The sequence below is a fragment of the Passer montanus genome, unplaced genomic scaffold (assembly GCF_014805655.1).
Source record: "Passer montanus isolate IOZ18808 unplaced genomic scaffold, ASM1480565v1 scaffold12, whole genome shotgun sequence".
Classification (NCBI taxonomy): domain Eukaryota; kingdom Metazoa; phylum Chordata; class Aves; order Passeriformes; family Passeridae; genus Passer; species Passer montanus.
Window position 1 is genome coordinate 3622250 of NW_024358722.1, and position 25424 is coordinate 3647673.

Sequence of the window (25424 nt, forward strand, 5' to 3'; positions counted from 1 at the left end):
AGCTGTCCCCATCCTTCTCCAGACCCTCTCTGCAGGTCTCTCCATGCTCAGCTCCCTTATGTTGTTCCTGGCCTGACTCCTTCCTGGGTCTGCCAGCTCTGAGCTCAGTCCTGTAGCCAGCAACATGAAGCAATGAAGAGGGAATCATCTTCACTCTACATCTCTACATCGCAGCACCCATGGGGTGCCAGTGGCAGGTGACCTCCTGCAGTCCTGCTCCTCCCCTCTGGTACTGCTCCCCAGGCAGTGACCTTGGGGTAGCCATGTGTTGTTGGTAGACTTGGCCCTACCAAGCCCAGAAGATGGTAGGCTATGGAAAAGTTCTTCTTATCCCTCTTTCATTCCTCAGCTGTGGGATTCTATCCACTGGGTTTCCTCCCACACATTCAGGGAGTCCTTATCTTCAGACATGTCTGGCTAGGAGCTGTTTTGCTCTCAGCCTGTTTTGCTGTGGGCTCCTCTTTCTGTGTCTCACCTTTGCTCCCCTCAGCTGCAGACAGGAGGGGGAAGTGGGACATGGTCCTGTAGGCTCAGCCCATCCCTCTGACCTGCTTTAGCTGCTGTCCAAGGTGTGGCCAACCAAGATATCATGGTGCAGACAGAGACAGGGATTCCTCTTGAGTGAGCATGAATGCAGGGAGCGGGAAAGCTGCTAATGCAAAAGAGGCATGTCTGATCCCAAGGGATCTTACCTAAGTGCTGTCCCAACCCCCCAGGAAGTGCCTCTCCTCCCACCTGACTGGGAGGAAATAAGGAACTGCCTGTGGGCAGGCAAGAGCCATAACTGTGCCTTGTGTTGTGCACAAGGTTGGGATTGCCTTTGTCCTCTGTACGTGGCTGCCTGGCGTGTGGTGGCCTGTGCTACTACTGCATCAAGACACAGGCTCCTCCATGCAAGGAGGACCCATTCCAGCTCAAGGCTTCCTCTGGCTGCTCCTTGTGCTCCCAGATGAATTTTACATTAATGATATCTGGTTGTTCTGCCCAGGTGTCCTGTAAGGTTTTCTCCATTTGGAAGCGGAAATGTGGTTTCCTGCCATTGTGCTTCTTCCTGCTGCAGCCCCCGGATGGGTTAGAGGGAAGTACCCCTTCCTGCAGCACTTTTCCTCCCCTTGGCCCCCAAGCAGCACCTCCATTGGCCAGCCTGGCATCCCTGGGGACTTGGGCCAGCCCTGCAGACATGGGCTCTGAGGGTCTGCTGGCTGCAGAGGATTGCTGGACGAGGATGAAGGTCTGGGGCAAAGCATCCCCAGGCTCTCCCCAAACCCATGGTGGTCCCTCAAGTAGCCACAATCAGGTGTCATGAGCTTGGTGAGCTGTGCATGCCCATAGTGGGTCACTCTGTGCTCCTTCCCATCTCCTTGCTGCTCCTGGAGGTGCTGAAAGATGCCCGGAACCACCATCCAGGTCCTGGAGATGGTTTCCATCTGGGCTTGGAGGCTTCTGCAGCTGAGTGAAGCCCTGAGCAAATCCCTCCTTCTGCCCTTGGGAGAAAGGGTCTTTATTTTTCTAAATTTCCACAAATGGAGACTGAACCTAGCCCTGGAAAAACATGTCTCCTTCCACAGCCTCCCAAGAGGCAGGTTGGGGTTGTGGCTTAGAGGGGATGGTCCTTTCCCTGGGGAGAGCAGTCTAAGTGGGTGCCATCAGAGCACCCACTTCTTGGAAGAATCCTGTCTTGCAAACAGTCTGCTGAGATCAGCTTATCTCTCCTGCTCTGACGCTGGCTCGTAAATGACGTTTTCCCCCTGCTCCTGCCCTTCCCCAGGCACTTGTATCTCCTCCCGCATCCCCAAACCGCTGGCCCTGGAGCAGGCAACAGCTCCAATATTTGTGGGGCTTTTCCTGCCTCTCCCAAGGCTGCATTGTCCCTGCATCGTCCTGTGGCTTGAAGTGACAAGGAGCAAGGGGCTGGGACCGCCCTGCCCTTCAGGTAAGCTTGTTGGGGTGACACTGCAGTGTCCCTCTGTAGCGTTTGATGGGATGTTGGGCAGGAGTGCCCATCTCTGCTCCTGGGGGTTTTCTCTGGCCAGGGACAGATTGCACCTGGGCTTGGGCACTCGCCATGTGCTGAGGAGAGAGGTGTGTGGGTTCATCCTGGGGCTGCCATCCTTGCCATTTGACCAGTATTAGTCAGGGCTGGGAACCCACTCAGCTGCCCTGCTGAGGAGGTGGATATCCAGGGCTTCCTGGGACTCAGTAATGGGTGGGATAGTCCCAGCTGTGCCACCTGGGGTAGTTTTAAGGCTGACTCTTCCCTGTCACTGTCCTCTGTCCTCTGCCTGGTGGGAAGCCCTTCAGGGAGAGTGCTGGAGTTCCTGGGGAATTTGCTGCTCAGCCGGATCACTTTACCTGCCTGGGGCAAGGGCCCCCAGGGAGCCTCTCAGAGCTCCTTGAACTTTCTAGATAAGGAACTTCAGCCTGGTTGGTCTACGCAGTTCAAAACACACCAGGGCTGAGTGCTCCCCCTGCGCCACCCGGCATCTGAGATAACAGCAAGTGCTGGGAGCAGGGTCAGTATCCACAGCTGCTGCTCTGTGAGGAGTTTGTGGTGGCTGCTAGTGCAGCAAGCCCAAAGGCAGAGGAGTTTTAGAGGTGCCTCTTCTTTTGTCCATGGAGCAGCAAGGGAGTGAGCTGAAACAGGTCAGAAACACTGCCCAGGGACCCTCATTCTGTTGGGTGAGGGTGCTGCACAGAGCACCTTGTAAATGCTTTTTTTCTGCTGTCCAAGTCCTGGTGAAGCAGAGGACTTTGTCTGCAGACAGCAAATTAAGGGAGAAAGCAGAAATACCTGCTCCCATCTGCTCCCCTGATAAGCTGTCTCTTCAGGATGCAGGTATGGAGTAGGGCTGGAAGAGCAGATGGCATCACAAGGCTGTTTACTGAGAGGCAGAGAGGACAAGAAGAATAGGAAGTGCTATCAGCTTGCTGATGGAAACAGCCAAAAAGCATTCCAGGACTAGGAAACCTGCTGCAAGATGTTGGATGGATGAGGGATCAGAGGAAGACAGGCCATAGCAGAAACGGCAGATGAAGCTTTTACCTCTGTTAGCTCTACAGGAGCCTGAACAGTTTCTTCCACCTTCCTTTGGGGAGCTCGGAGCAGAGAAAAGGTAGAAAGCAAAGGTAACAGCAACAAGTTTCTTGGGCCAGACAATGTTCGCCAGAAGGAAAGGGAGGGTGAAGTGACTGGTTGTGACTGTGGCCCCTAGTCATTCATTTGCAACTGCTCCAGCCCCCAGTGACTGGGAGGAGGGAAAGATATGACGTTATTTTCTGAGAAGGGCTGAAGGAACTTCAGGGAAAAGCCAACTGCTGAATCTGCTACATGTCCTGGGTGTCTGTGCAGGGACAGGGCATGTGGCATGTGGGGAGGCTCCTGTGGAGAGGCCCTCAGAACTGGAGCAGCACTTCCTAGGGAGTCTGGGCTTAGAGTGCCCACACTGCTTCCTCCAAAAAATTCCAGCTTTCAGCCGAGTTCTTAAGGGACCTTGCTGGTCAAGAGGGAAAGCCTTTACTCAGCTCCATAATTAGTATGAAAACAGGAAGAGGGTGTAGGAGTCAGCAGTCAGTTTTTCCAGAGAAAAGAGATCTTTGCATTGGTCACATGTTTTTTCAACATTCATGAGTGACCTAGAAAAGAGAATGAACAATGAGATGACAGGAGTTTGCTGAGGTGATTGGATTACTCAGGTTCATGGGGACAAGTGCCAGCTAGGAGGAGCACTGACAGCCATTACACCAGGCAACTGAAATTCAGTTTAGATAAATATCAAGTGATAGACAGGGGGGGAAGGGAAGAAGCCCCAAATCCACAAACAAGATTATACACTGAGCCAGCCATAGCTGGCCACTCACAGTAAGGCCTGGGGCTATTTCAGATAGCTCAGTGTGCATGAAAACACACACTGAATCATCTTTCCCAGTTACAAAGCAGAAGCAAAGCAGGAAAGCTTTGTGCCACTCTTCACACTGGTGTCTCACCCCCACACAGTCCCTGTGTGCCCCCAGCACCAGCATCTCTGTAAGGATTGAGAGGAGCCAGGGAAGATTTGGAGAAAAGCAACAAGGAGGACTGAAGGCATGGAGCCATGCCTGAATGACTAAGTGAGCTAGAATTTCTGTTTGAAGAATGTGCTGTTGGGTGGATACAATCCAGGTCTGTAAAGCAGCCACTCCAATGTTCATCCACCCTTTGATGTTGAAGGGACGGGAGCCCTGGTGAGGCCCTGCATGTGGGGAGAGCTGCTGCTCCTCTCAGGAGCTCCTGAGTTGAAGGGGGAAGCAGGATTTCACAGAAGTGAAACCCACCATGGCTACAAAACACATGAACATCGTGTCCCTTCCAGCTCGAAGGCTGGGGAAACAGTTGGACAGTAAGTCCACAACCCATGCCACATTTACTCTTTCCTACCATCTGCTTTTGCATTCTGATGGAGACCAGCCTTTGAGCTGGACCAGCCTCTGCTTTGACTCAAGGCACCTGCTTCCCCTTGTTGTGGGAGGGCTTATTTTTGTCTCAGCCCCACAGCGGTGGTGCGCAACTGTGCACACTCATCTGTCTTGTGCAATACAAGCGTGTGTCCTGAAGGTGGAGGTGGAATTGCCTGCACCCCAGCACAAGGTAGGAGGATCCACAAGCAGAGTGGTCAGAGTTCAGGCACGCATATGAAATCTCATAAAACAGGCAGTCTCATAAGTGTTTCCTATCTTCTAGCTGAGTCATGGCCACCAAGGTTTCATGTGACCTGCATACCTGTGCTGGGCTTGTTCCATGTCTGCAGATAAACCTTGAGGGGCCTCTGGATCAGCCTTCCTGGCAGGAGAACTCTGGTGTCTCCCAGTGGGCAAGCAGACATAGGGGATGGGGTGAAAAGCTGGTGAGGTAACTTGTCCTATCCCATCTTGGCCATGCTTGGAGGAAGTACTGACATTATCCCTGCAAAATGATCCCTTGACAAGTGGTGTCAGGGGGACATGGGGTGTTTGCCAGTCTATCTGCTGGCAACCCCTTGGCTATGGACTGCCAGGACACTTCTACACTTGGTGTGGTGTAAATGGCTTTTCTTTAAAAATTTGGTGTTTCTGGGTATAACTCCATGGTGCCATAGCATGCCTGCATGGTACCAGGGAATTGCTCGACTGGGAAGCTAAGCATGCACTGTGCTCACCCTTGGTGAAGGCAGCAGGAGAAGGTCATGTGGGGAAAGAGAGAGGTAGGGAAGTGTCCAAAGCCAGGTGACAAATGGCTGCCTGCAGGTGTGGCTGTCCTGCAGTGCAGGTTTTTCTGAAGTTAGGCAGTTTTGGTGACAACTAGCCCTAGCTGTCAGCTCCTAGGGCTTGGCTGGCAATGGGGCTGCATATGGCCACTGAGAGTGTCATTCAGCATCTGCCACAGCCTTTGTGTGTCATGAATGGGCAATTAAAATTGTGCCATCTCTTGTTTGTACCTGCTCAAATGTTCTAGTTTATGGTTTGTTAAGTCCACTCTTTGATCTTGCTTCTGCTTACACATCACTGCCATGGGGTTAAGACAGACTGCTCTATGCCCGGGAAAAAAGGGATGTCCTTATGGCAAGGCCCCACATCGCTGCTCCTTCTCTGTGTCCCTCAGGATGTGCAGCCACCAAGCTGACTCCTGCAGGGGGCAGTTGGAGCTCTGCTGTGCCAGCTGGAAAAGTGGCATCTGTCCCATGTCCCATCAGGTAGGACAGCTCTCCCCAAGTGGAAGCAGGGCTGCCACCTGTTGCTGGATGTAACCTTTTCTGTTTGTTGTAGGGTTCTTTGTAACAGCCAGCAGCTGGAAGTGTTTCCTGCTGTAATGACTGCTGCCCTTGGCAGGCACTGTCTCTTTGTGGAAAACATTAGGAGGCATTTAGCGAAGTGAGACAGAAAACAAACAGAGCAGGCAGGAGGCTGCGGGCGGGCAGTGCCTGCCAAGGAGGCTGGGCTCCTGACAGGGATGTGGGCACTCTCCGGACGGAAGCAGGAGGTGGTGGGAAAGCAGCATGGCGGAGCGCCCTGCCCCAGCACCCCCAGAGTCCTACCGAGCCCCCCTGCCTCCTCCCCAACACGCCCGGCTCGTGTCATCTCCTCCTGAGCTCCCTCCTGTTCCTCCCTTCCCTGGATGGTTGGGCAGCAGGACGTGGGCTGTGTGCCAGCTCTGGTACCCGATACCTCTTCTCCTCCTCCGCGGGTGCCGCTAGACCCACGGGGCTCCAGCCCCCGTGACTTGAGCCAGGGCCTGCCACTCACCCCAAGGGCGGGGGTGTGGAAGCAGGGGACACACTGCCTTCAAATACTCCGAACACAGGGCTCACCCTGGCTCTGTCCTCTCTCCCAGGTATGTCTATGGGGTCAGTCCCTGCCTCTATTTCTAGGGACAGCAATGTGAGCCGGTGGGGGCTGGAAGGGGGATCAGCGGCTTGGCTGGCAAGGGGAAGCATGTTGGGGTCTGCTGGGGACCCACGGGGAAAGCTGAGGTTCTCTTGCCTAGTTTGGGTTGAGATCTGTTTGCTTGGAGACAACCAGTGGCCCCGGTGGGATTTCTGTGTGTGAGGGGATGGCAGTTTTGTTTGCAGATCTCTGCTAATCCCGAATGTGGATGTCTCCTCCCCGCAGAGGCACTGGTAGGCTGCCAGGAGGGGATTTGGGGTGTTTTTTTTGGAAGCCCGGATGGCTCACAAGGGCAAGGCAGGAGCTGTCATGCCCCCGAGCTCTCTGTGTGGGAAGGCAGGGGAGCGGTGCTGCAGATGGCTCCGACATCAACAGGGTGGCACCTGCCGGGTTGGCAGAGCCCTCGATCCTTTGCAGGCATACTGTTGTCCTGCTCTGTCCTTCCCAAGTGGCCCAAGGGACTTCCAGAATCCTCCTCCACATCCCACCGGCTGTTTCGGCTCAATCGTAGCTCAAGCTCCCAGCCGGCAGGATCCTACCGGAGGAGGAGGCGAGCTCTGCCCAGAAACCCACGGGCACCTGCGCCAGGGACGGGCTGCGCTGCCTTCAGTGCGTGCCGGGGCTGGCAGGGACTACAGATCCCAGCATGCTGCTGCCTGCCTCTCCCTCCTCCTCCTCCCCTCCTCCTCCTCCGCCCTACCTGGCGGGGCGCAGGGATGCTGCAGGCGGCGTTGGAGCAGGCATCCGTGGGGCATGTCCCGGGGGCGCCGGGGACGCGGCGCCGGCAGCCCCGCTGCAGGTGAAGCCCTGGGAGACAAGGAGCCGGAGCGCCCCATGCTGCGCCGCCCCGACTGGAAAAGGACAAGGCAGGCCTGCGGTTCCTCCTGGCGGCTAATCCCACTCTGCCCCGGGAAGAGGGGGGGACCGGGGAGGGAAAGTCTCTTCTCGGGGCTCTGGGGACCACGTCTGTGGGGCTCTCAGAGCGATACCTGAGCGGTGCAGCCCCTGGGCAGGTGATTGGAAAAAAGGAGCAGTGGGTGTCCGGGAGGCGACAGCAGTGCCAGGGACGCCCTTGGCTTTTCAAGGTGACCCAGGAAAGGGCTGTGAGAGCCTCAGGGAAGTGGAATTGAAAACGGGAGATTTGCTGGTTCTGGCCGGAGAGGCTGCTGAATTAAATGTGTCTTTTGTGCCACCGAGCCCGCCCCGGGCGTTGGAGGGAGCTGGGGTGGGCAGACACAGCCCACTGCGCACATGCTTCACTCACAGCCCCAGGATTGGGGACAGAGAGCTGCAGGCTCACAAATCCCTTAAGAGCCTGCTGCAAGCAGCTGGGCAGCCAGCATGAGCAGCCTGGGAAAGCAGTTTCCTTTCGGAGGGAAGGCTTGCTGTGCCCTGCCAGCAGAATAAGGTTGTGTGCCACAGCCCCTTGGCTTAAGGACTCTGAACAGCAGGTTTCCAAAGCTCCTGCGTTGTCCTCTCACCATTTTCTGGGTTGGTGTTTGACTCGCAGTACTGTGGAACACTTACTGGCAGCATGGGTTGGGGTTCAAACCAGTGCTGCCCCTGCCTGGCATGTGTCTCTCACTTTCCCATAAAATCTTGTTTGTTTTCCAGACGGAGAGCAGCCATAAGACTTGCTGGGACCTGTGCTAACTCTTGCCACACAAGATGACAGCAAGAGACGGGCCCCAAGATAGGTAATGATGGGTTCTGATGTTGCTGAGGGGGCACATCCAGGATACTAGGAGGTGAGACAGGACAGGGGGACCCAGCATCTGGGAGACCCCCTCTCCTGCATGCTAATTGGGCTACCAAGCTGTCCGTTCTTTCTCAGCTTTTCCACAGCAAATGGGCTGTAAACTGTAAACAGTCCCCTGTAAACATGCCTGGGGAGCCTAACTCTCTCCCACACCTTCTGGTGGATGCTGTGTGTCTGGGTGCCACATGCTGAGGAGCAGCCAAGGTCTCCCTGCCTTCGTAGCCTGCTGGGGAGGGCCTCCCACAGCCCCTCTGCAGTGCCTCATCTCTGGCAGCCCAGGCTAGCAAGGGCTGTGGAGCAGGGCAGTAAATATTGTCTGGTGCCTCCTACCACAGGGTCAGGGACAGTCAGAAGCAATACCCAGCTTCCACTCCAAACCCCACTCTGTTCCCTTCACAGGTACAAGGCTGTCTGGCTGATCTTCTTCATCCTCGGCCTGGGAACACTGCTGCCATGGAATTTCTTCATGACTGCCAGAGAGGTGAGGGCTTTCCTCCTGCTGTTGTCCATAACAGTAATTGTCCCCTGTCGTGTCTAGGGACCATGGTCTAGATGTGGCAGCATGGCACAGCACGCAGAGGACCGCAAGTGTGTGTGACCTGGGTGTGACGAGTGGCACTGAGGCAGCAGGAGGGATGGGCATGGGTCTGAACAAAGAATAAGGGTGGCCTTGGAAGGCCTCACAGAATCTCAGCCCCACCAGGCTCCTTCCTTTGCAGTATTTCATCAGTCGCCTTGCGGACCCGGAGGAGATGAGCCACATCGGGAACCAGACTGGCGAGGCCACCTTCACACCCTCCTACCTGCAGTCCGTGTTTGACAACTTCATGACTCTCTGCGCCATGGTGCCCCTCCTTATCTTCACCTGCCTCAACTCCTTCATCCACCAGCGGTGAGCCTTGCTCCGTCCTTGCCCCTGCCAGCCCCCATAGAGCCACCCTGCCCTGGCCTGTTCTCCTGTCCCAGCACTGAGCCAAGCTACAGCCCATTCGGTCATGTCAAAGGCAAAACATCAGTCTCCTGTCTCAGGATTTGGCTGGGATTCCCACAGTTAGAGCTTGGTCCCAGCCCCATGTTTTTAGGGGATTGGGTTTTCCTCACTGAGACCTTCTTTTGTAGGATTCCCCAGCAGATCCGTATCTCAGGCAGCCTGGTGGCCATTGGGCTGGTGTTTCTAGTCACCGCGATCATGGTGAAAGTCCCCATGGATCCTCTTCCCTTCTTCGTCTTTACCATGATCAGCATTGTCTTCATCAACTGTGAGTGAAGCAGTGGGGGAAGGAGAGGGACACAGCCCCATGGCAGGGCTGATCCCTCTGGAGAAAAGCGTGAACCTCACTGTGGGAGAGCCAGGGGAGAGGGGGACTTGCCTTGCCTGGCAGGGCAGGGGCCTTGGTTCCCTGCAGAGGTGCAGTCCGTCCTTGCCTTTGGTTTCTCATATCTGCTCATCTTTCCCCTTTGCAGCCTTCGGCGCCATTCTCCAGAGCAGCCTGTTTGGGCTGGCAGGGCTCCTGCCTGTCAGCTACACAGCTCCCATCATGAGTGGGCAGGGTTTGGCAGGCACCTTCGCTGCTTTGGCAATGATCTTCAGTATTGCCAGTGAGTAATCCCTGCCTTGCAGGTGACAGGGCCTTCCCAGACCACTGCTGTCACAGCATCTGCCGAGGTCATGCTGTGTGGAAGATGGCAGCAGGGCTTTGCTCCTCTCAGCTGTCATCATCTTCCTTTCCTCTCCCTTCCTATGCTCTCAGTTGGTGCCCAGCAACCCGAGAGCTTCATCGGTTACTTCACCACGGCCTGTGTGACAATCGTGCTGGCAATCGTCTCCTACGTAGTTCTGCCTCACATGGTGAGACTGCTGTCCTGGTAGGGAAGGGCTTGGGGACATCGGACCTTTGCGCATCCCAGCACAAGAACCGTGGCCCACTAGCAGCCTCCACTTCTTGTGTCAGGCCAGGTTCTCCTGTGTCCCAAGGGAGCACTCTGGGATACTTCCCACCACAGATACCCCAGTATACTTGGGGTATCTGAGTCCCTGGGTAAGCAGGAAAGCATCAGTATCAGGCAATAATTGGAAGGAATGCTTTGCCCATATTGCCCATATCTCCTGTTGTCACACAGCCCCTGGCAGCCTTCTTTCTGCACGCATGAATGAGTCCTCCCTGCTGTCTCTCTGCAGGATTTCTTCCGATACTACTCCATGAAGGACAAGACAGAGTACCGCGTGTACAATGCAGAGCTGGAGACCAAGAGAGACCTGATTAAGAAAGGTGAGGGGCTGAGAGAAGGAAGAGAAAAGGGAAAGAGAAAGAGCTTAAAGAAAGAATGAGAAGGATTGAATTAGATCATGGCTTTCTGGGGTCTGCTGTGCCCTACTTGTGTCTCTCCCTGCAGATGAGAATGGGATGGAGCAGAATAACTCAAAGGTCATCCCTGTCCACAACCCTGATGAGCAGCCCTCTGTCATTGCTATTTTTAAGAAGGTCTGTGAGTTTCCAGCAAGCCTTGTCCTGCCCTTCCTTTTGGGATGGGCACAGGTGTAGGAGAGCATGGGGAGAGGAGACCAGCCCTGCACTGGTCTCTTGCCCTGTGTTTGGTATCAGCATTTTTCTTTCATCTACCTAGCTCTGGGTCTTGGCTCTGTCTGTCTGCTTCGTCTTCACTGTCACCATCGGCGTCTTTCCTGCCATCACAGCTAACGTGTCCACTGTCCTCGGAGAGGGAAACAAATGGGGTAAGTGTGCCAGGGATGCGGGCGAGGTAGGAAAAAACTGAGAACAAGGTAAATGGGAGAAAAGGAGGTGGGGCTTGAAGGAATGTGTGGTGGGGTAACCCTGTCTGGATGCCAGGTGAGCACCAAAGCCACTCCAGTTGGACAGGGGAGATAAGATATGACAAAAGGCTTTTGGGTCAAGATAAGGACAGTGAGAGATCACTCATCAATTACTGTCACAGGCAAAACAGACTCAACTTGGGGAAAATTAATTTAATTTATTTACCAGTCAAATCACAGTAGTATAATGAGAAGTAAAAACTAAATCTTGAAACACCTTCCACTCATCCCTCCCTTCTTCCCAGGCTTAAGTTTATTTACGATTTCTTTATCTCCTTCCTCTGCAGTAGTGCAGGAGGATGGGGAATGAAGGTTGCAGTCAGTTCTTCACACATTTCCTCTGCCACTGCTTCCTTCTCAGGGGGAGAACACCTCCCACTCTTCCCCTCCTCCACATGGAGACCCTCTCATGGGAGGCAGTCCTCCTTGAAGTCCAGTGTGAGTGCTTCCCATGGGCTGCAGTTTTTCATGAACTGCTTCAGCCTGGGTCCCTTCTATGGGACACAGTCCTTCAGGAACAGACTGTTCCAGCATGGGTCCGCTGCAGGGTCATAAGTTCTGCCAGCAAACCTGCTTCAGAGTAGGGTGGTCTTCACAGGCAGCAGGTGGATATTGACTCACTGTGGACCTCCTTGGGCTGCAGGATGGCAGTCTGCCTCACCATGGTCTTCACCACAGGCTGTAGGGGAATTTTTGCTCTGACATCTGGAGCGCTTTCTCCCCTTCCTTTTCCACTGGTCTTGGTGTCTGCAGAGCTGGTTCTGTCACATATTCTCACTTCTCTCTCTGGGTGCAATTGCACATGTTGAGAATTTTTTTCCCTTTTTAATATGTCATCCCATAGGCCCTACCACTGTCACTGATGACCTTCACCAGTGGTGGGTCTGTCTTGGAGCCATTTGACATTGGCTCTGTCAGACTGAGGGGTGCTTCTAGCAGCTTCTCTCAGAAGCTGCCCCTGTAGTCCACCCTGTTACCAAAACATTGCCACACAAACCCAATACAGAATGCTGGAAGGGAAGAGGGAACCACTGTGCATGATGGTTTGGATGTGGACACCAGCCTGGCTGGGAGACCATTCCAGGCCTTGGTGGAAACTGGGAGGACCTTGACCTGAAAGACAGTCAGTCTCTGTGCAGTGGGTATGAGGGATTGGGGCATACTTGGATTCTCACTGACCATCCCTTTCTTCAGGTCTCTACTTCATTCCTGTCTCCTGCTTCCTGCTCTTTAACGTCTTTGACTGGACAGGACGCAGTCTCACTGCCCTCTTCACATGGGTGAGTATGGGGCAGGGAGCAAATGCCAGGCAGTGTTTATCCCTAGGTCCTTCAGCCACAGCTCTCACTGGGGCTGCCACCCATGGCTTGGAGCAGGAAGGAGGTGCACTTAGACAGATAAGTCCTGCTTTAAATTCTAAGTGCAGATTTATGGGTCAGAGCCGAGAACCACAGTGTTGTTCTGTCCTCCCACCTCTCTTTCAACATGGCTTGGATGAAGCTGCCTCCTCCATTTCAGCCTCTCTGTAAACAAACCTTCACTCCAGCTATGCAAAAGACGAGACAGGATGGCGACAGGGAAAGAGGGTGAAAGACAGGGCAGCCCAAAATAAAACCTCTGGCCTTGGCACAGGACACAGCTGCTTCAAAGACCCTTCTCCTGAGAGCAGGGCAGGGCCATGCCATGTGTGTCACACAACTGTCCCCTGCTACATCCCCTTGCTCTCATCTCCTCAGGATGGACAAGGAAAGGGGCTTTCCTGTCTGGGTCTCTTCCTGCCCTTTCACCCACCCCCCAAGCGCTGTTTCCCCCTGTATTGTTCAGGCTGTTTGTTTAGAGAAGCTTCTCAGGACCACGTCCCACATGGGGTCTGCCTGGGCCTGCCTTCCCCACGGCCTGGAGCTGCTTCTCTGCTGGCCATCACTGCTTGTTGCCTTCGGTCTTGGCCACGAGCCGCCTTGCCTGGTGTCCAGGCCACAGCCTCCATGGTGGGATGACCCAGCAGGAGATGTTTCCAAAACAAGGCTGTGTGGAAAGTCTGACTGTGTGTGGTTTGGGCCACATTTCCCTGGTTGGGGCCCCGCTCACTCTTTGTCTCCTCAAGCAGGAGAGGCAGCTGCTGTCTTCAGTTTGCCCCATAGAGACGGCAGCTGGCCTAACCTCAGTTTCTTCCTGTGTTCATGGAGTTTCCTGTGGCCACGCCAGCCCAGCAGCTCCCAAGGCAGCTGTGGGTCTCTCCTCATCTCAGACCAGTGAACCCTGTCATCTGTGAACCTGGCACACCTCACTGAGGGGACGAGGTCTGTCTCAGTCCAGGGGCTGCCTTAGTCCCAGCTGCAGGGACAACACAGGGGTATGGTACCTCCTTCTTTGTCCCAGCCTTAGTTGCTCAGGAACTCTGGTAGGATCTAAGCAGACTGTAACTCGGTCCACGCCTTTCCCAGCACATTCCAAAACAGCCCCAGCATAATCCCTTTCTCAGATTGCTGGATCTTGCCCTGCTTGCTGGGGGATGGCGTAGCACTCCGGAGAGCTGGCTAAAGCCCAGTCTGCAGGCGCTGAGGTGCCAGAGGGGCTTTACCTCAGCCACCCTTGTTCTGCACGCTGCCTCATGCCCTGAGCATGCACAAAGCTCTCTTGCCTGCCTGTCTATTGCCAGCAGGGGCTTAACAGTTGTGCACAAGCGTGGCTCAGTATTTTGACTCTAGTGCTGCTTCTAGTCACCTGCAACAGGGCTTTCAGACCTAGAACCTACTTATGACTGCAGGTGGTGATGCTGAGATTTGTTGCAGCCAAGAAGGTCTCTCAGCAGCTTTGCCATCTCTGTGGCTCCTCCACAGCCCTGGTGCAGTAGGGACAGCCTCTGTAGAGCCCCTGGCAGCATGCCATGGGATGGGGAAGTCCAGTTCTCAGCTGCTCAGCAATCTGTGTTTTTCTCCCAGCCCGGGATGAACAGCTGCCTCCTGCCAGTGATGGTGGTCCTCCGTGTCATCTTTGTCCCTCTTTTCATGCTGTGCAACGTGAAACCCCGTTCTTACCTGCCTGTTGTGTTCTCTCATGACGCCTGGTACATTGTCTTCATGATCTTCTTCTCCATCTCCAATGGCTACCTGGCAAGCCTTTGCATGTGCTTCGGGCCAAAGTGAGTGTGAGCTGGGGACAAGGGAAGGGTTGGTTATGCCCCCAGATGCCAGCCCTGGAATGATTTGTGGAGTCTAGCTCTGCCCAGCTCTGGCATCTGGAAAAGAGGCCACGGGCACAGAAGGGAATTGTCACTACCCACAGTGTCCCATCTCCCAGGCTTGTGCCTCCATGTCCTAGGGATGAGGAAGCTATCTGGGCTCTCCATTTTCCTCACCTGCCACACAGGGGAAGGGGCTGGATGCAGCGGGGATCTGGAGGGGAGTAGAGCATGGCATGGCACCCACAGCAGGGTGAGCAGCCTTCCCCAGCACAGGGAGCACAAGGAGCCCCACAGGGGTCAGAGAGAAATGTCCCTGGTGCCAGGAGCTTCAGGGTGGCCTGCCTGATGCACTTTATGAACCAACAGTGTGGAGACTTGGAGTTCTTGTGGCTCTAGGAGCCAAGAGGAATTTCTTCTTGCCATTCCTCTGCTGCAGACAAGCCTCCCAGCTCCACTGAACAGAGGGCACTGGACACATCCTGAGGATGAATCTGACACCTGTTTCTCCCCTAGGAAAGTGCTTGTGCACGAAGCAGAGACAGCTGGAGCTGTCATGGCGTTTTTCCTGTCACTGGGTCTGGCCCTAGGAGCTGCTCTCTCCTTTCTGGTCCGAATTCTCATCTAGCAGAGGCACACAGAGGGTGCAGGGACACCAAGAGATGGCTCCGCATCCTCCCCTGAGGCCCTGGACACCTCAGCACTGTGGGGAAATAACAGCTGACACCTGTCCCTGCCAAATCACACTGCCACAGCAGACATTACACCCAGGGACGGTTCCACTCCTGCAGGGCTGGCCTGGTTCCTGCCACGCTCGGCTGCGTGATGCCCTCAGGCCCACGTGCCTTCTCCTTCCCCATGCTGTGTGTGTTGTAAGACCCCCGGGATCTCCAAGAAGTCCAGCTGCCTCCCGTGCTGCGTAACTTCCCTGGCTCAAGGCCAAAAGCCATTTTCAGCCTCTTTCTCTCTGAGAGAGTGAAAGGCTGGTAACTAGTGTTACTCCTCTTGCCCGTGTCTCCAAAGCACCTAGGAGATTCTCTCCTCTCCTCTCCTCCTAGGGGGCCTGGAATTATCCCACACCCCTGCTCCTGCTGATAGACTTGTGAATGGTGAGGAGAGCCCCAGCCAGCCTTGCCATCCCCGCTCTCTGCTATACGCACATCCCCCTGACCAGTGGTATCCCTGAAGTGTAGACATCTGTGTCCCAGCCACAGAAAGAGCCAACACCATGGCCAGGCTGAGGGAGGAGGAGGTCTCCACACCCCACCTTCTCCCCCTCTCCTTGCCTCTCTTCCTTTTTTTTTTTTTTTTTTTTTTGTGATTCTGACATTGGTTTTTTTTTCAGCCTCCTGGTTGTGTGACAGGAGGCTCTACTGTGGGTTACAAGAGGAAAAGCAGCAACTCCCTTCCCAACAAAGCTGCCTTCCCTGCCCATGTGTGCTACAAGGGAAGGCCTCACCTCTCCCTTGGCTTTCATGTCCCTTGTCACGTAAATGTGTCTATACAGTTGCCATTTTCTATAAAAAGAACAAAACGCTCCTTTGGGTATGTGTTTTTGTCTCTGTCGCCACAGGGGAGAGGGGCTGTGGAGGACCAAGGGCTGAAGTGAGAAGGCACTGGCATTTCCTTACCAGGAGCTTCAGGGTGGCCAGCCTGATGCACTTTATGAGCCAACAGTGTGGAGACTTGGACTTCTTGTGGCTCTAGGAGCCAAGAGGGATTTCTTCTTGCCATTCCTCTAGTTCCCTGCAGGCAGCATCAGGAATGGTGCATGCATGCCCTGCACACAGGCCAGTGAGGACACAGCCAGTGTGGGAAGGGGATTGTAGAACCATAAAAGCAGAGTGGTTCAGGTTGCAAGGGGATTTGAAGATCATCCAGTTCCAAACTCCCTGCCATGGGCTGTGTAATTTCCACACACCAGGTTATTGCAGCTCCATCCAGCCTGGCCATGAAGACTTTGAGGGGTGGGGCATCCACAGCTTGTCTGGACAATCTGTTCCAGTGCCTCACCACCCTCAGAGTAATACATTTCTTGCCCAACATCTAAACCTTCCCTCTGTTTGAAACCACTCCCCTTTGTCCTGTAACTACATACTCTTTGTCCCTGTCCATCTTTATTGTAGGGGCCCATCAGGTACTGGAAGGCCACAATTTGGTCACACCAAACCCTTCTCCAGGCTGAACGATCCAAGTTCTCTCAGAGATCCCTTGTAGGAGAGGTGCTCCATCCCTCTGATCATGTTGCTGTTCCTCCTATGGATTATCTCCAGCAGGTGCAAGCCCCTCCTGTGCAGGGGACCCCAGAGCTGGATGCAGCCCAGGACACCACTGTCTTTCTGAGCTGGGAGTGCACATGGTGAACTCATGGCCAGCCTCTCATCCACCAGCACCCCAGGGATGCTGCCCTCGAGGTGTAACAAGGGCACCTCTGATAAAGAGCAAATGCACCTTCACATTTTGAGGTGCAGTGACCTGCAGTACTGCATCTGGGAGCTGTCCTTGTGCCTGGGAACAGCCAGAGTGCCACCTCCTGCTCCTGGGGTGAACTACACCAGCCTCCCAGCGGGAATCCCCTTCCCCTGTCCCACATCATTCACAGCCATCTCTTCTTTGCACCGCCAGGCACCAAAACCCATGTGGGAGCTCGGATCCCCCATCCCACTCCAGCTTCCTTTGCTGGTCAGGGCTTTTGTACCCACAGCTTCAACACAGAATCACAGAGCGGGTCAGGTTGGAAGGCACCACAGTGGATCCCCTGGTCCACCATCTCCTTAAGCAGGGTCATCCTAGAGCACAGGGAACAGGACTGTGTCCAGACAGTTCTTGAGCATCTCCAGTGATGGAGTCTCCACAATCTCTGCAGGCAATCTGTTCCAGTGCTGGGTCACCCACACAGTAAAGTTCTTCCTCATTTTTAGGTATTATTTCCTGTGCATCAGTTTGTGGTTTCTGCCTCTTGTCCCATTAGCTTGGCAGCACCGAGCAGAGTGCACCTCTGTCCTTCACACCCTCCCTTGCGATACCTATGGACATTGATGAGCTCCCCTCTCCATCATGCTGAGGCGGAACAGGCCCAGCTCCCTCATCCTTTCCTCTTAAGAGAGATGCTCCTGTCCCTTAATCATCTTTTTTACGCTCCTCTGGACTGGCTCCAGGGGCTCCACGTCTCTCTCGTACTGGGAAGCTCAGAAGCGGACAGAGTACTGCACATACCGGAATGGTAAGGCTTAAGATTGATTTCTATTATTATTTCCTCGAACACTGAAAAGACAACCTCTCCAAACACCGTTTTGCAGCGGCGACACGGGCCTGCCATACACTCCGGCCCCGACACCTTCTGTCCCCGCCCTTTCAGCTGCGGCTCCACGCAGCCTCAGGCCGGCAGAAGGACGCGGCTCCCGGCCGCGGGGGGAGCTGCAGGATGACGCCGGGGCAGTGCGGCTCCCGGTTCCCTGCCCCAGCCACGGAGCCCGAGAGGCGCCGCCGCGAGCTCTGTGGAATACTCTGGAAGCGGTTTACCACCGCAGCTGTATTCCTCCGCGACGGGGCGCGGAAAAGAGTTCCTCGCCGGGGCTCCCCGCCGCCCCTCGCCGTGGCGCCAGGAGGTCCCGGTCCCGCGGCCCTCCGAGCGTCGCGGCGAAGGGCGGCGGGGAGCCGCGGCTGGCGACTGCAAAGCGGCAGCATGAAGCCGAGCATTCATTGCACGCCCGCCCCCGCCATGGCGGCGCTAAACAGCAACGCCGGTGCCTCCCACACAGCATCGATCTGCGGCTCGCTGACCAAGACCCCTTTAAGGCGGAGGGATACAATGTGCCGTGAGGGTCCCCTCGTTCCGAGCCTATAAAAGGCGGCCGGTGAGGGGCTGTCGCTCTCTCGCCGGTCCCTCACGCCCGAGACGGTAGGGGCCGGACGGGGCTGGGGCTGGGCCTGGCGCCTCCGCCGCCCTCGCTGTGCTTCTCGTGCCCTGAAAACGCACTGAAAATAGGCATGTGTTTGTCTTATAGATGCCCGAGAAAGTGCAGCACGAGGAGGAAGATGCGGAGACCTTCGCCTTCCAGGCGGAGATCGCCCAGCTCATGTCGCTCATTATCAACACCTTCTATTCCAATAAGGAGATCTTCCTGCGGGAGCTCATCTCCAACGCCTCCGACGTGAGCCCGGGCGGGAGTGGGCTCCTTCCTCTGCCGGGGGTCGGGGTCGGGCCTGTGTCCTTCCAGGGGTGCCCGGGGGGAGGCCGATTCCCGGCTCTCCGGAAGGATTGTGCAGGGGAGGGACGGAGGAGGCTGGCGAGCAGGGAGGCCGTGTCCAGCATCCCTTTTTCCCCTAGGCCCTGGATAAGATCCGCTATGAGAGCCTGACTGATCCTTCCAAGCTGGACAGTGGGAAAGACCTGAAAATTGACATCATCCCCAACCCCCGGGACCGCACGCTGACCCTGGTGGACACTGGCATTGGGATGACAAAAGCAGACCTCATCAACAACCTGGGCACCATTGCCAAATCTGGGACCAAAGCCTTCATGGAAGCCCTGCAGGTGGGTTGCCTTTGGCTGCATGGGTTCCCTGGGGCCTGGGTCACAGGCTGGTGTTGAATTTGCAAATAATAAACAATAAAAAGGCCCTGCTGCCTTGTTTGCCGTGGGAAATGTTGGCCTACTCAAGTGTGCTTCCCACATCTTTCCAACACCAGGGAGGAGCTGAGCATAGAGCTGGCTGCCTGTTGGCACTTGCATGCTTTTCTCCATGTGCCTGACCCAGTTCTTTGCTGTTGTGAATCAGTCACAGACGTTTTGTACCTCCACACTTTGCTTAGCAGCTGCTCTCTGCTTTCGCAGGCTGGCGCAGACATCTCCATGATCGGGCAGTTCGGTGTGGGTTTCTATTCCGCCTATCTGGTGGCTGAGAAGGTGGTGGTCATTACCAAGCACAACGATGACGAGCAGTATGCTTGGGAGTCATCAGCTGGGGGCTCGTTCACTGTGCGAACTGACCACGGTGCGTATCGTACAAAAATCCAAGCAGGCTTTCCTGCCAGCAGCACCTTCTGCTGGTGCTCCCTAGGGCCGTGCTGCACTGTCAGTCACGCTGGTTAATGCTGCCTGTCACATAATGGTTAGGCTGGAGGAGCTGGTCACGCTCGCTCTCTGCCCTGGAACGTTGATGTTTCTCTCCCCACGCTGCAGGTGAGCCCATTGGACGTGGCACCAAAGTGATCCTGTACTTGAAGGAGGACCAGACTGAGTACTTGGAGGAGCGTCGTGTGAAAGAGGTGGTGAAGAAGCACTCCCAGTTCATTGGCTACCCCATCACGCTCTATGTACGTAAGGAAAGGACTGTGGGGACCAGGTGGAAGGCTGGAGGCAGGGGTGGTGGTGTTTGAACAGGAGCACAGAATAGGCCCAGAGTATGATCCCTTCTGGTCCCTTGTGTAGTTACTGGGTACTGAGCAGTGGTGCTCTCAGCTTCTGTGGCCAAAGGTGGTTTGAGGCTGGGGGCTTACTGGAGGTGAAGGAGGTGGGATAGCCACACTAAAGGCCTTTGATCTTGCCGCTGAAGATCATCTGAAATCAGCCATGGGAAAAGGAGGGTTCCTGCCACTTTTCTCAGGCACAGCTTTTGGTTGCATGATGAAGGGCTTTTGAGGACTGGTTCCAAGAGCTTTCATTGCAGATGATGCATTTGTTTGGCCTTGGAGGATACCATTTTTCTCATCTAGAGCTAAAGGATTCCTGGTAACTTCAGGCTAAACCTGACTATTGTTTCTTTCTCCGCAGCTGGAGAAAGAACGTGAGAAAGAGATCAGTGATGATGAAGCAGAGGAGGAGAAAGATGAGAAGGAGGAAGAGTCAGTGTCCAAAGATGAAGAGAAACCCAAAATCGAGGATGTGGGCTCTGATGAGGAGGAGGAGGGAGACAAAGGCAAGAAGAAAAAGACCAAGAAAATCAAGGAGAAATATATTGACCAGGAGGAGCTGAACAAGACCAAACCAATTTGGACCCGCAATCCTGATGACATCACCCAGGAGGAGTATGGCGAGTTCTACAAGAGCCTCACCAATGACTGGGAGGACCACTTGGCTGTCAAGGTGGGTCTGGGCTACCCTGCCTTCCAGGGAGAGGCAAAGGGCCCTTTTCCAGCCCTTATCCAGAGTCAGCACATGGTTGTGCCTCTGTGGGACTGGGCACTCTCAGGCCGCTTGGTGATGGAGCAGCCTGCCCTGTGACTCCCATGCAGGTGGAAGGATTGGCAGTGCCAGTCCATAAGCAAGACAGGAGGATGTGGGGTCTCACAGAAGCACTGATTCCTCTGTCCTCTGCTGTATGCCAGAGAACCTTGGCACATAGGGGATAGTGGGCCTGAGCAGGAGGAAATGCAGGTTGCTTGGATGCTGTGCCCCCTTGCCATCCCATGCTGAGGAGTGGCAGTTCAGCTTTCCTGCTGTGGGAACTGGGGAAGGGAGAAGTGAAAACACCCCAGCAGCTGTTTTTTTTTTCCTGGTTCCACAGCACTTCTCTGTGGAAGGGCAGCTGGAGTTCAGGGCCCTGCTTTTCATCCCACGCCGTGCCCCTTTTGACCTCTTTGAGAACAAGAAGAAGAAGAACAACATTAAGCTGTATGTGAGGCGGGTCTTCATCATGGACAGCTGTGACGAGCTCATCCCTGAATACCTGAGTAAGAGCCCCCTGCCTCAGCCTCCCAGTGCAGGGCTGGAATCCCCACAGCCCGTGGTACCACTTCCAGTACAGAGCGACTGGATGAGGCGCTGGCTGGTGTGGGTGCATAGCAGTCAGTGTTTTAGTTCTTTTCCTTCTGTGTTGGAGCTCAGAATCCTTAACCTGACACCTCTTTTCCTTCCCCCTATGCAGACTTCATCCGGGGTGTTGTGGACTCAGAGGACCTTCCTCTGAACATTTCTCGTGAGATGCTCCAGCAGAGCAAGATCCTCAAAGTGATCCGCAAAAACATTGTGAAGAAATGCTTGGAGCTCTTTTCTGAGCTGGCAGAAGACAAAGAGAACTACAAGAAATTTTACGAAGCTTTTTCCAAGAATCTGAAGGTGAGTTGGGCACCCTACAGCTGGAGGAGGGAAGGGCCCGTGACCCATCTGCCTGAGGAGCAGTCTTGTTCCTCTGCTGTGTCTCCTCTGCATGGATGTTAGGATAAAGGGAGTGGGTCTTGCGAATGCCTCGGAGTGCCTTTGTGGGCCTCAGTGCCAGCCAAGTGCATCCAGGTCCTATCCTGGAGACTTCATGCATCTCTTCCACCCCCAGTTGGGCATCCACGAGGACTCCACCAACCGAAAGCGCCTTTCGGAGCTGCTGCGGTACCACACGTCGCAGTCGGGCGATGAGGTGACTTCGCTCTCGGAGTACGTGTCCCGTATGAAGGAGAACCAGAAGAGCATCTACTACATCACAGGTGAGCCAGAGCTCCTCTGAGCCTAGCAAGGCAGAGGCAGGTAACATCCATACGGACCCTAATTTAAAACACTTTAAAACAGCAGGTCATCCCTGATGAATCGCAGCTCATTCCTGGGGGCTGGGGAAAGGGCAGCAGCCCTAGAACCCTGGCTGCTGCCAGTTTTATTTTATGGGTCCCAAGTGCCTGGTGGTGTTTGTCCTGCTGTAACCAGCTCTTACCTCTTGGTGATGTTTCATTTCTACCCTCCACAAACGCAGGGGAGAGTAAGGAGCAGGTCGCTAACTCGGCCTTTGTGGAGCGCGTGCGGAAGCGTGGCTTTGAGGTGGTGTACATGACAGAGCCCATCGATGAGTACTGCGTGCAGCAGCTCAAGGAGTTTGATGGCAAGACCCTGGTATCAGTCACCAAAGAGGGGCTGGAGCTGCCTGAGGATGAGGAAGAGAAAAAAAAGATGGAGGAGAGCAAGGCCAAGTTTGAGAACCTCTGCAAACTTATGAAGGAAATCCTGGACAAGAAGGTGGAGAAGGTGAGATGGGCAGGGAGCTTAGGCCTGTGCTGGAGGGAGGAGGGCTGGGTCCTCCGTGCTGCAGGTGAGGGCCCCCGCTCAATGCATGCCTCTCATCTCCTGCAGAGGAGCCGCTAGAGGAGACTGGAGGTCCCAGCATGCACCATCTTGCTCTAAGCAGCCAGGCTGCAGGCGAGGGGCACTGACCCAAATACGTGCATTGATGGGAGAGGGTAAGTGTGGGAAACATGCAGTGGGTGCTCTAAGTGCTGGCTGAGCTGTCCAAATTAGTCTGTAGCAGTCCTGGAGCTGCTTGGAGCATCTCTGCTTGCTTTGGGGTGTCCCCAAGTGAACCAGGGGCAGGCTTGGGCTGTAGTGTGCTGTGGCTGGGCCCAGTCCAGGGCTGTGGGGGGCCTTGCTCAGCTAACCCTTGGCTGTGTTGGCAGGTCACCGTCTCAAACCGGCTGGTCTCGTCTCCCTGCTGCATCGTCACCAGCACCTACGGCTGGACAGCCAACATGGAGCGCATCATGAAGGCTCAGGCACTGCGGGACAACTCTACCATGGGCTATATGATGGCCAAGAAGCACCTGGAGATCAACCCTGACCACCCAATTGTAGAAACCCTTCGCCAGAAGGCTGATGCTGACAAGAATGACAAAGCTGTTAAAGATCTGGTGGTGCTGCTCTTTGAGACTGCTCTGCTGTCCTCTGGTTTCTCCCTGGAAGATCCCCAGACCCACTCCAACCGCATCTACAGGATGATCAAACTTGGGCTTGGTGAGTATCCATGAACTTCCCATGCTGCAGCAGGCCTGAAAGCACATTACCTGGTCAGGCTAGTGTCTTGGGGCAGGGGAAGCCAGAAGGGAGCCATGCTGCTGTGATGTGCTGAAGTGGCTCTGAAAAGGTGGCCAGGAGAAAGTGTAAGCCTGGAACAAGGTACTTCAGGAGGGCTGAGGGCTCTGGGTGGACTGCCCTGTCCTCCCCAACACCAGGAGCTACCACGATGTTCAGATGACAAGCTGAGGGTTTTTATTCCTTCAGAGTAAATGTGAAAAGTCTGTCATGGGTCATGTGACCCATCTGGAGAAACAGCTTGTGCTTGCACACAGCCTTTTCCTCCAAATTCACCATTTAGCTAAAAATATAAATCAGAAGGTGCTGTGGCTTGGCACAACTAAGTTAGTAACTCCGTGCTGCCTAGTCTCAGTAGGAGTAGGGTATTCTGATAGTCAAGGGGGGACTGTATGGTAATACAATTTTCTGTTCAGAGTACACTGAAACAGAAACCTGCAGGGTTGGAAAATGACGAGCTCTAGAGTCTTGCAACTGCTTTAGTTGTGACTTGACTGGATTTGTTGCATTTTTCTCTAGAGAAATGGCTTAAACCACATTCTCCTGGCCTAAACTCCAGGTTTTGTGGTGCTGGGTAATAAGTCTTTTGTAGTTAATCTTAATTGGTTGAGGAGTGCACTCTAAGAGCATAGGTAGTATCCATACTGGTGTAGATGTTACTGGGAAGATGCTACTGATTCAGGGTTAGTGCTAGAGTTGACAATAATGTGTAACAATGTTGACTTGCAATTACTATTTTTAGCCCGGAGGAAGGGAGACTGAGGTGACCTCACTGCAGTGTACAGCCTCCTCACCAGGGGAAGCAGAGGGGCCTGCATTGCTGTCTTCTCTGTGGTGACCAGTAACAGGACCTGAGGGAACATCATGAAGCTGTCAGGAAAGGTTTAGGTTGGATATTAGTTAAAGGTTTCTTACCCAGAGAGTGGTTGGCCAAGGAACAGACTCCCCAGGGAAGTGGTCACAGCACCAAGCCTGCCAGCATTCAAAAGTGTTTGGATAACAGTCTTGAGGCACATAGTGTGATTGTTGGGGTTGTCCTGTGTAGAGCCAGCAGCTGGACTTCAGTGATCCTTGTGGGTCCCTTCCAAATCAGAATATTCTATGATTCTGTGAGCTATTGGATGCTAATAGCCCCATTCCTCAGGCTGGGGGCAAGAGCCAGGTTTACTCTGGGGCAGGCTGTGGGATTAGATGTCATTTGGAGACTTACCTCTTCCTTTCCTCCCCTCTCCCAGGCATAGATGAAGATGAGGTGGCTGCAGAGGAGCCCAGTGCAGCTGCCCCTGAGGAAATCCCCCCTCTGGAGGGAGATGAAGATACATCCCGCATGGAAGAGGTAGACTAAAGGAGGAAGGCTCTTCCTTCACCTGCCAGACCTCTGCTCTATCTAGATGGTCTGCTCCCACCAGCTGCTACTGACTTCTTGGTGGTGTCTGTTCTTGTGGCTCTGTTTGGTTGGGCTTGTTTCTGGCAGGGCGCAGGAGGGCATGATTCCCTGTTTGTTAGTAGTGATTCAGGTAGCCTGAGCCTGTCTGTTCTGTGTCTTTCTGCTTGTGTAGAAACAGCTGATGGGGAGTGGAGGTGTGAGGAGGCATCAGGCTTCCCCTCTCTCCCCTTCATGGAGTGTCCCATGTTACCAGTAGGCATCAAACACTGTCCTTATTCCACTGGGGTGGGAGAGCCCTTGCTCCAAACTGCTGCCTCCCTGAAGCCCCAGGATAGCATAATGTATTTTGGTTGGGTTTTGTTTGATTATTTTTCTGGAATTTTGTTCTACTGGAATTAAAGAATTGATGATTTACGTGGTGGGGTCCCTTGTGTTTCATACCTACTCTGCTGAGGAAAATGTCTCCCCTGTGCTCTGAATGCTTGTCGAGCCCTGCTTCAGGAGATCTTTATCTCTCCCATGCCCTGGAAAGATGAAGTGGGTGGAAAGAACACATGACCTGCTGTGCAGGTGGGGTGATCTCCAAAGAGCTGTTCTCCACCTGGAGAGCTGCATGCCCCCCAGCCTGGGAGCAAATTTCCAATCTGAGTGGGTCAGCTGGGTGAGCTGTGCCAGGGCCTGAGCCTGGGCTGCTGCTGGCTGGTTTGATCTGGGCACCTTTGGGGCAGGACAGTGGCAGGAGCCATCTGCCCGTTCATTGCAGTGTGGAGCAGGCTGTGGAGTGACAGCTTGGCACTGTAGTCAAGCTGCCTCTCTTCAGCTGTTGGGCCAAAGACTCAGCTCCTTTCCTGCCACCTCCAGCCTGCCCTTTCTGGCCTCCTGCAGCCATTGGGCAGTATGTGGCTTCTTTCCATCTGTGTCCTAGATGGGAAGCCTGGGACAGCACCTCTGAGCTGCCCCTTGCACTGAGCTCACACTCTGAGGTTTGTCACCCCTGGCCACAATGGCCCTTGGTGTTTGTCAGAGAAAAGTGACACCAGCATTAAGTTCTCTTGCTGCCCACATGCCAGCTGCCACAGG

At 54.5% G+C, this 25424-nt stretch overlaps 2 protein-coding genes across 10 annotated transcripts in view; both read left to right on the forward strand.

Annotated features, from left to right (window-relative positions):
• Positions 1–15707, forward strand: part of SLC29A1 (solute carrier family 29 member 1 (Augustine blood group)) — a 33167-nt gene extending 17460 nt beyond the window's left edge. For 3 of the 8 annotated variants that reach the window (XM_039697722.1, XM_039697724.1, XM_039697725.1), the window contains 12 exons: positions 8011–8093; positions 8555–8636; positions 8875–9047; positions 9275–9414; positions 9620–9754; positions 9907–10004; positions 10335–10425; positions 10550–10638; positions 10781–10889; positions 12183–12268; positions 13931–14130; positions 14686–15707. In XM_039697722.1, coding sequence (XP_039553656.1) covers positions 8065–8093; positions 8555–8636; positions 8875–9047; positions 9275–9414; positions 9620–9754; positions 9907–10004; positions 10335–10425; positions 10550–10638; positions 10781–10889; positions 12183–12268; positions 13931–14130; positions 14686–14797 — 1344 coding nt within the window. In that variant the 5' untranslated portion in view covers positions 8011–8064 and the 3' untranslated portion in view covers positions 14798–15707. Of the gene's footprint in view, positions 1–1774; positions 1934–5921; positions 6344–6495; positions 7263–8010; positions 8094–8554; positions 8637–8874; positions 9048–9274; positions 9415–9619; positions 9755–9906; positions 10005–10334; positions 10426–10549; positions 10639–10780; positions 10890–12182; positions 12269–13930; positions 14131–14685 lie in introns of those variants that run through there. The other 5 variants (XM_039697723.1, XM_039697726.1, XM_039697727.1 and 2 more) reach the window with 5 other exon arrangements.
• Positions 15708–15848: 141 nt separating this feature from the next.
• HSP90AB1 (heat shock protein 90 alpha family class B member 1) lies at positions 15849–24762 on the forward strand. 2 transcript variants are annotated; one of them, XR_005626371.1, is made up of 13 exons: positions 15849–18070; positions 18177–18323; positions 18500–18706; positions 19007–19166; positions 19355–19488; positions 19946–20257; positions 20679–20844; positions 21039–21229; positions 21444–21591; positions 21852–22120; positions 22226–22332; positions 22546–22879; positions 24193–24762. XR_005626371.1 is itself a non-coding variant. In XM_039697718.1 (12 exons), exons 2-12 carry the CDS (start codon positions 18177–18179, stop codon positions 24300–24302), a joined length of 2178 nt encoding a protein of 725 aa, XP_039553652.1. In that variant the 5' UTR covers positions 15849–18070; the 3' UTR covers positions 24303–24762. The 2 variants fall into 2 exon arrangements, 1 of the variants encoding a protein (XP_039553652.1); XM_039697718.1 differs by lacking the exon at positions 22226–22332.
• Positions 24763–25424: the final 662 nt, after the last annotated feature.

Coding starts and splice junctions, on each gene's coding strand:
- HSP90AB1 (XM_039697718.1), top strand. CDS start 18,177: ATGCCCGAGAAAGTGCAGCACGAGGAGGAAGATGCGGAGACCTTCGCC. Junction 21,230..21,443: donor CTTTTTCCAAGAATCTGAAG/GTGAGTTGGGCA, acceptor TTCCACCCCCAG/TTGGGCATCCACGAGGACTC. Junction 21,592..21,851: donor GAGCATCTACTACATCACAG/GTGAGCCAGAGC, acceptor CCACAAACGCAG/GGGAGAGTAAGGAGCAGGTC.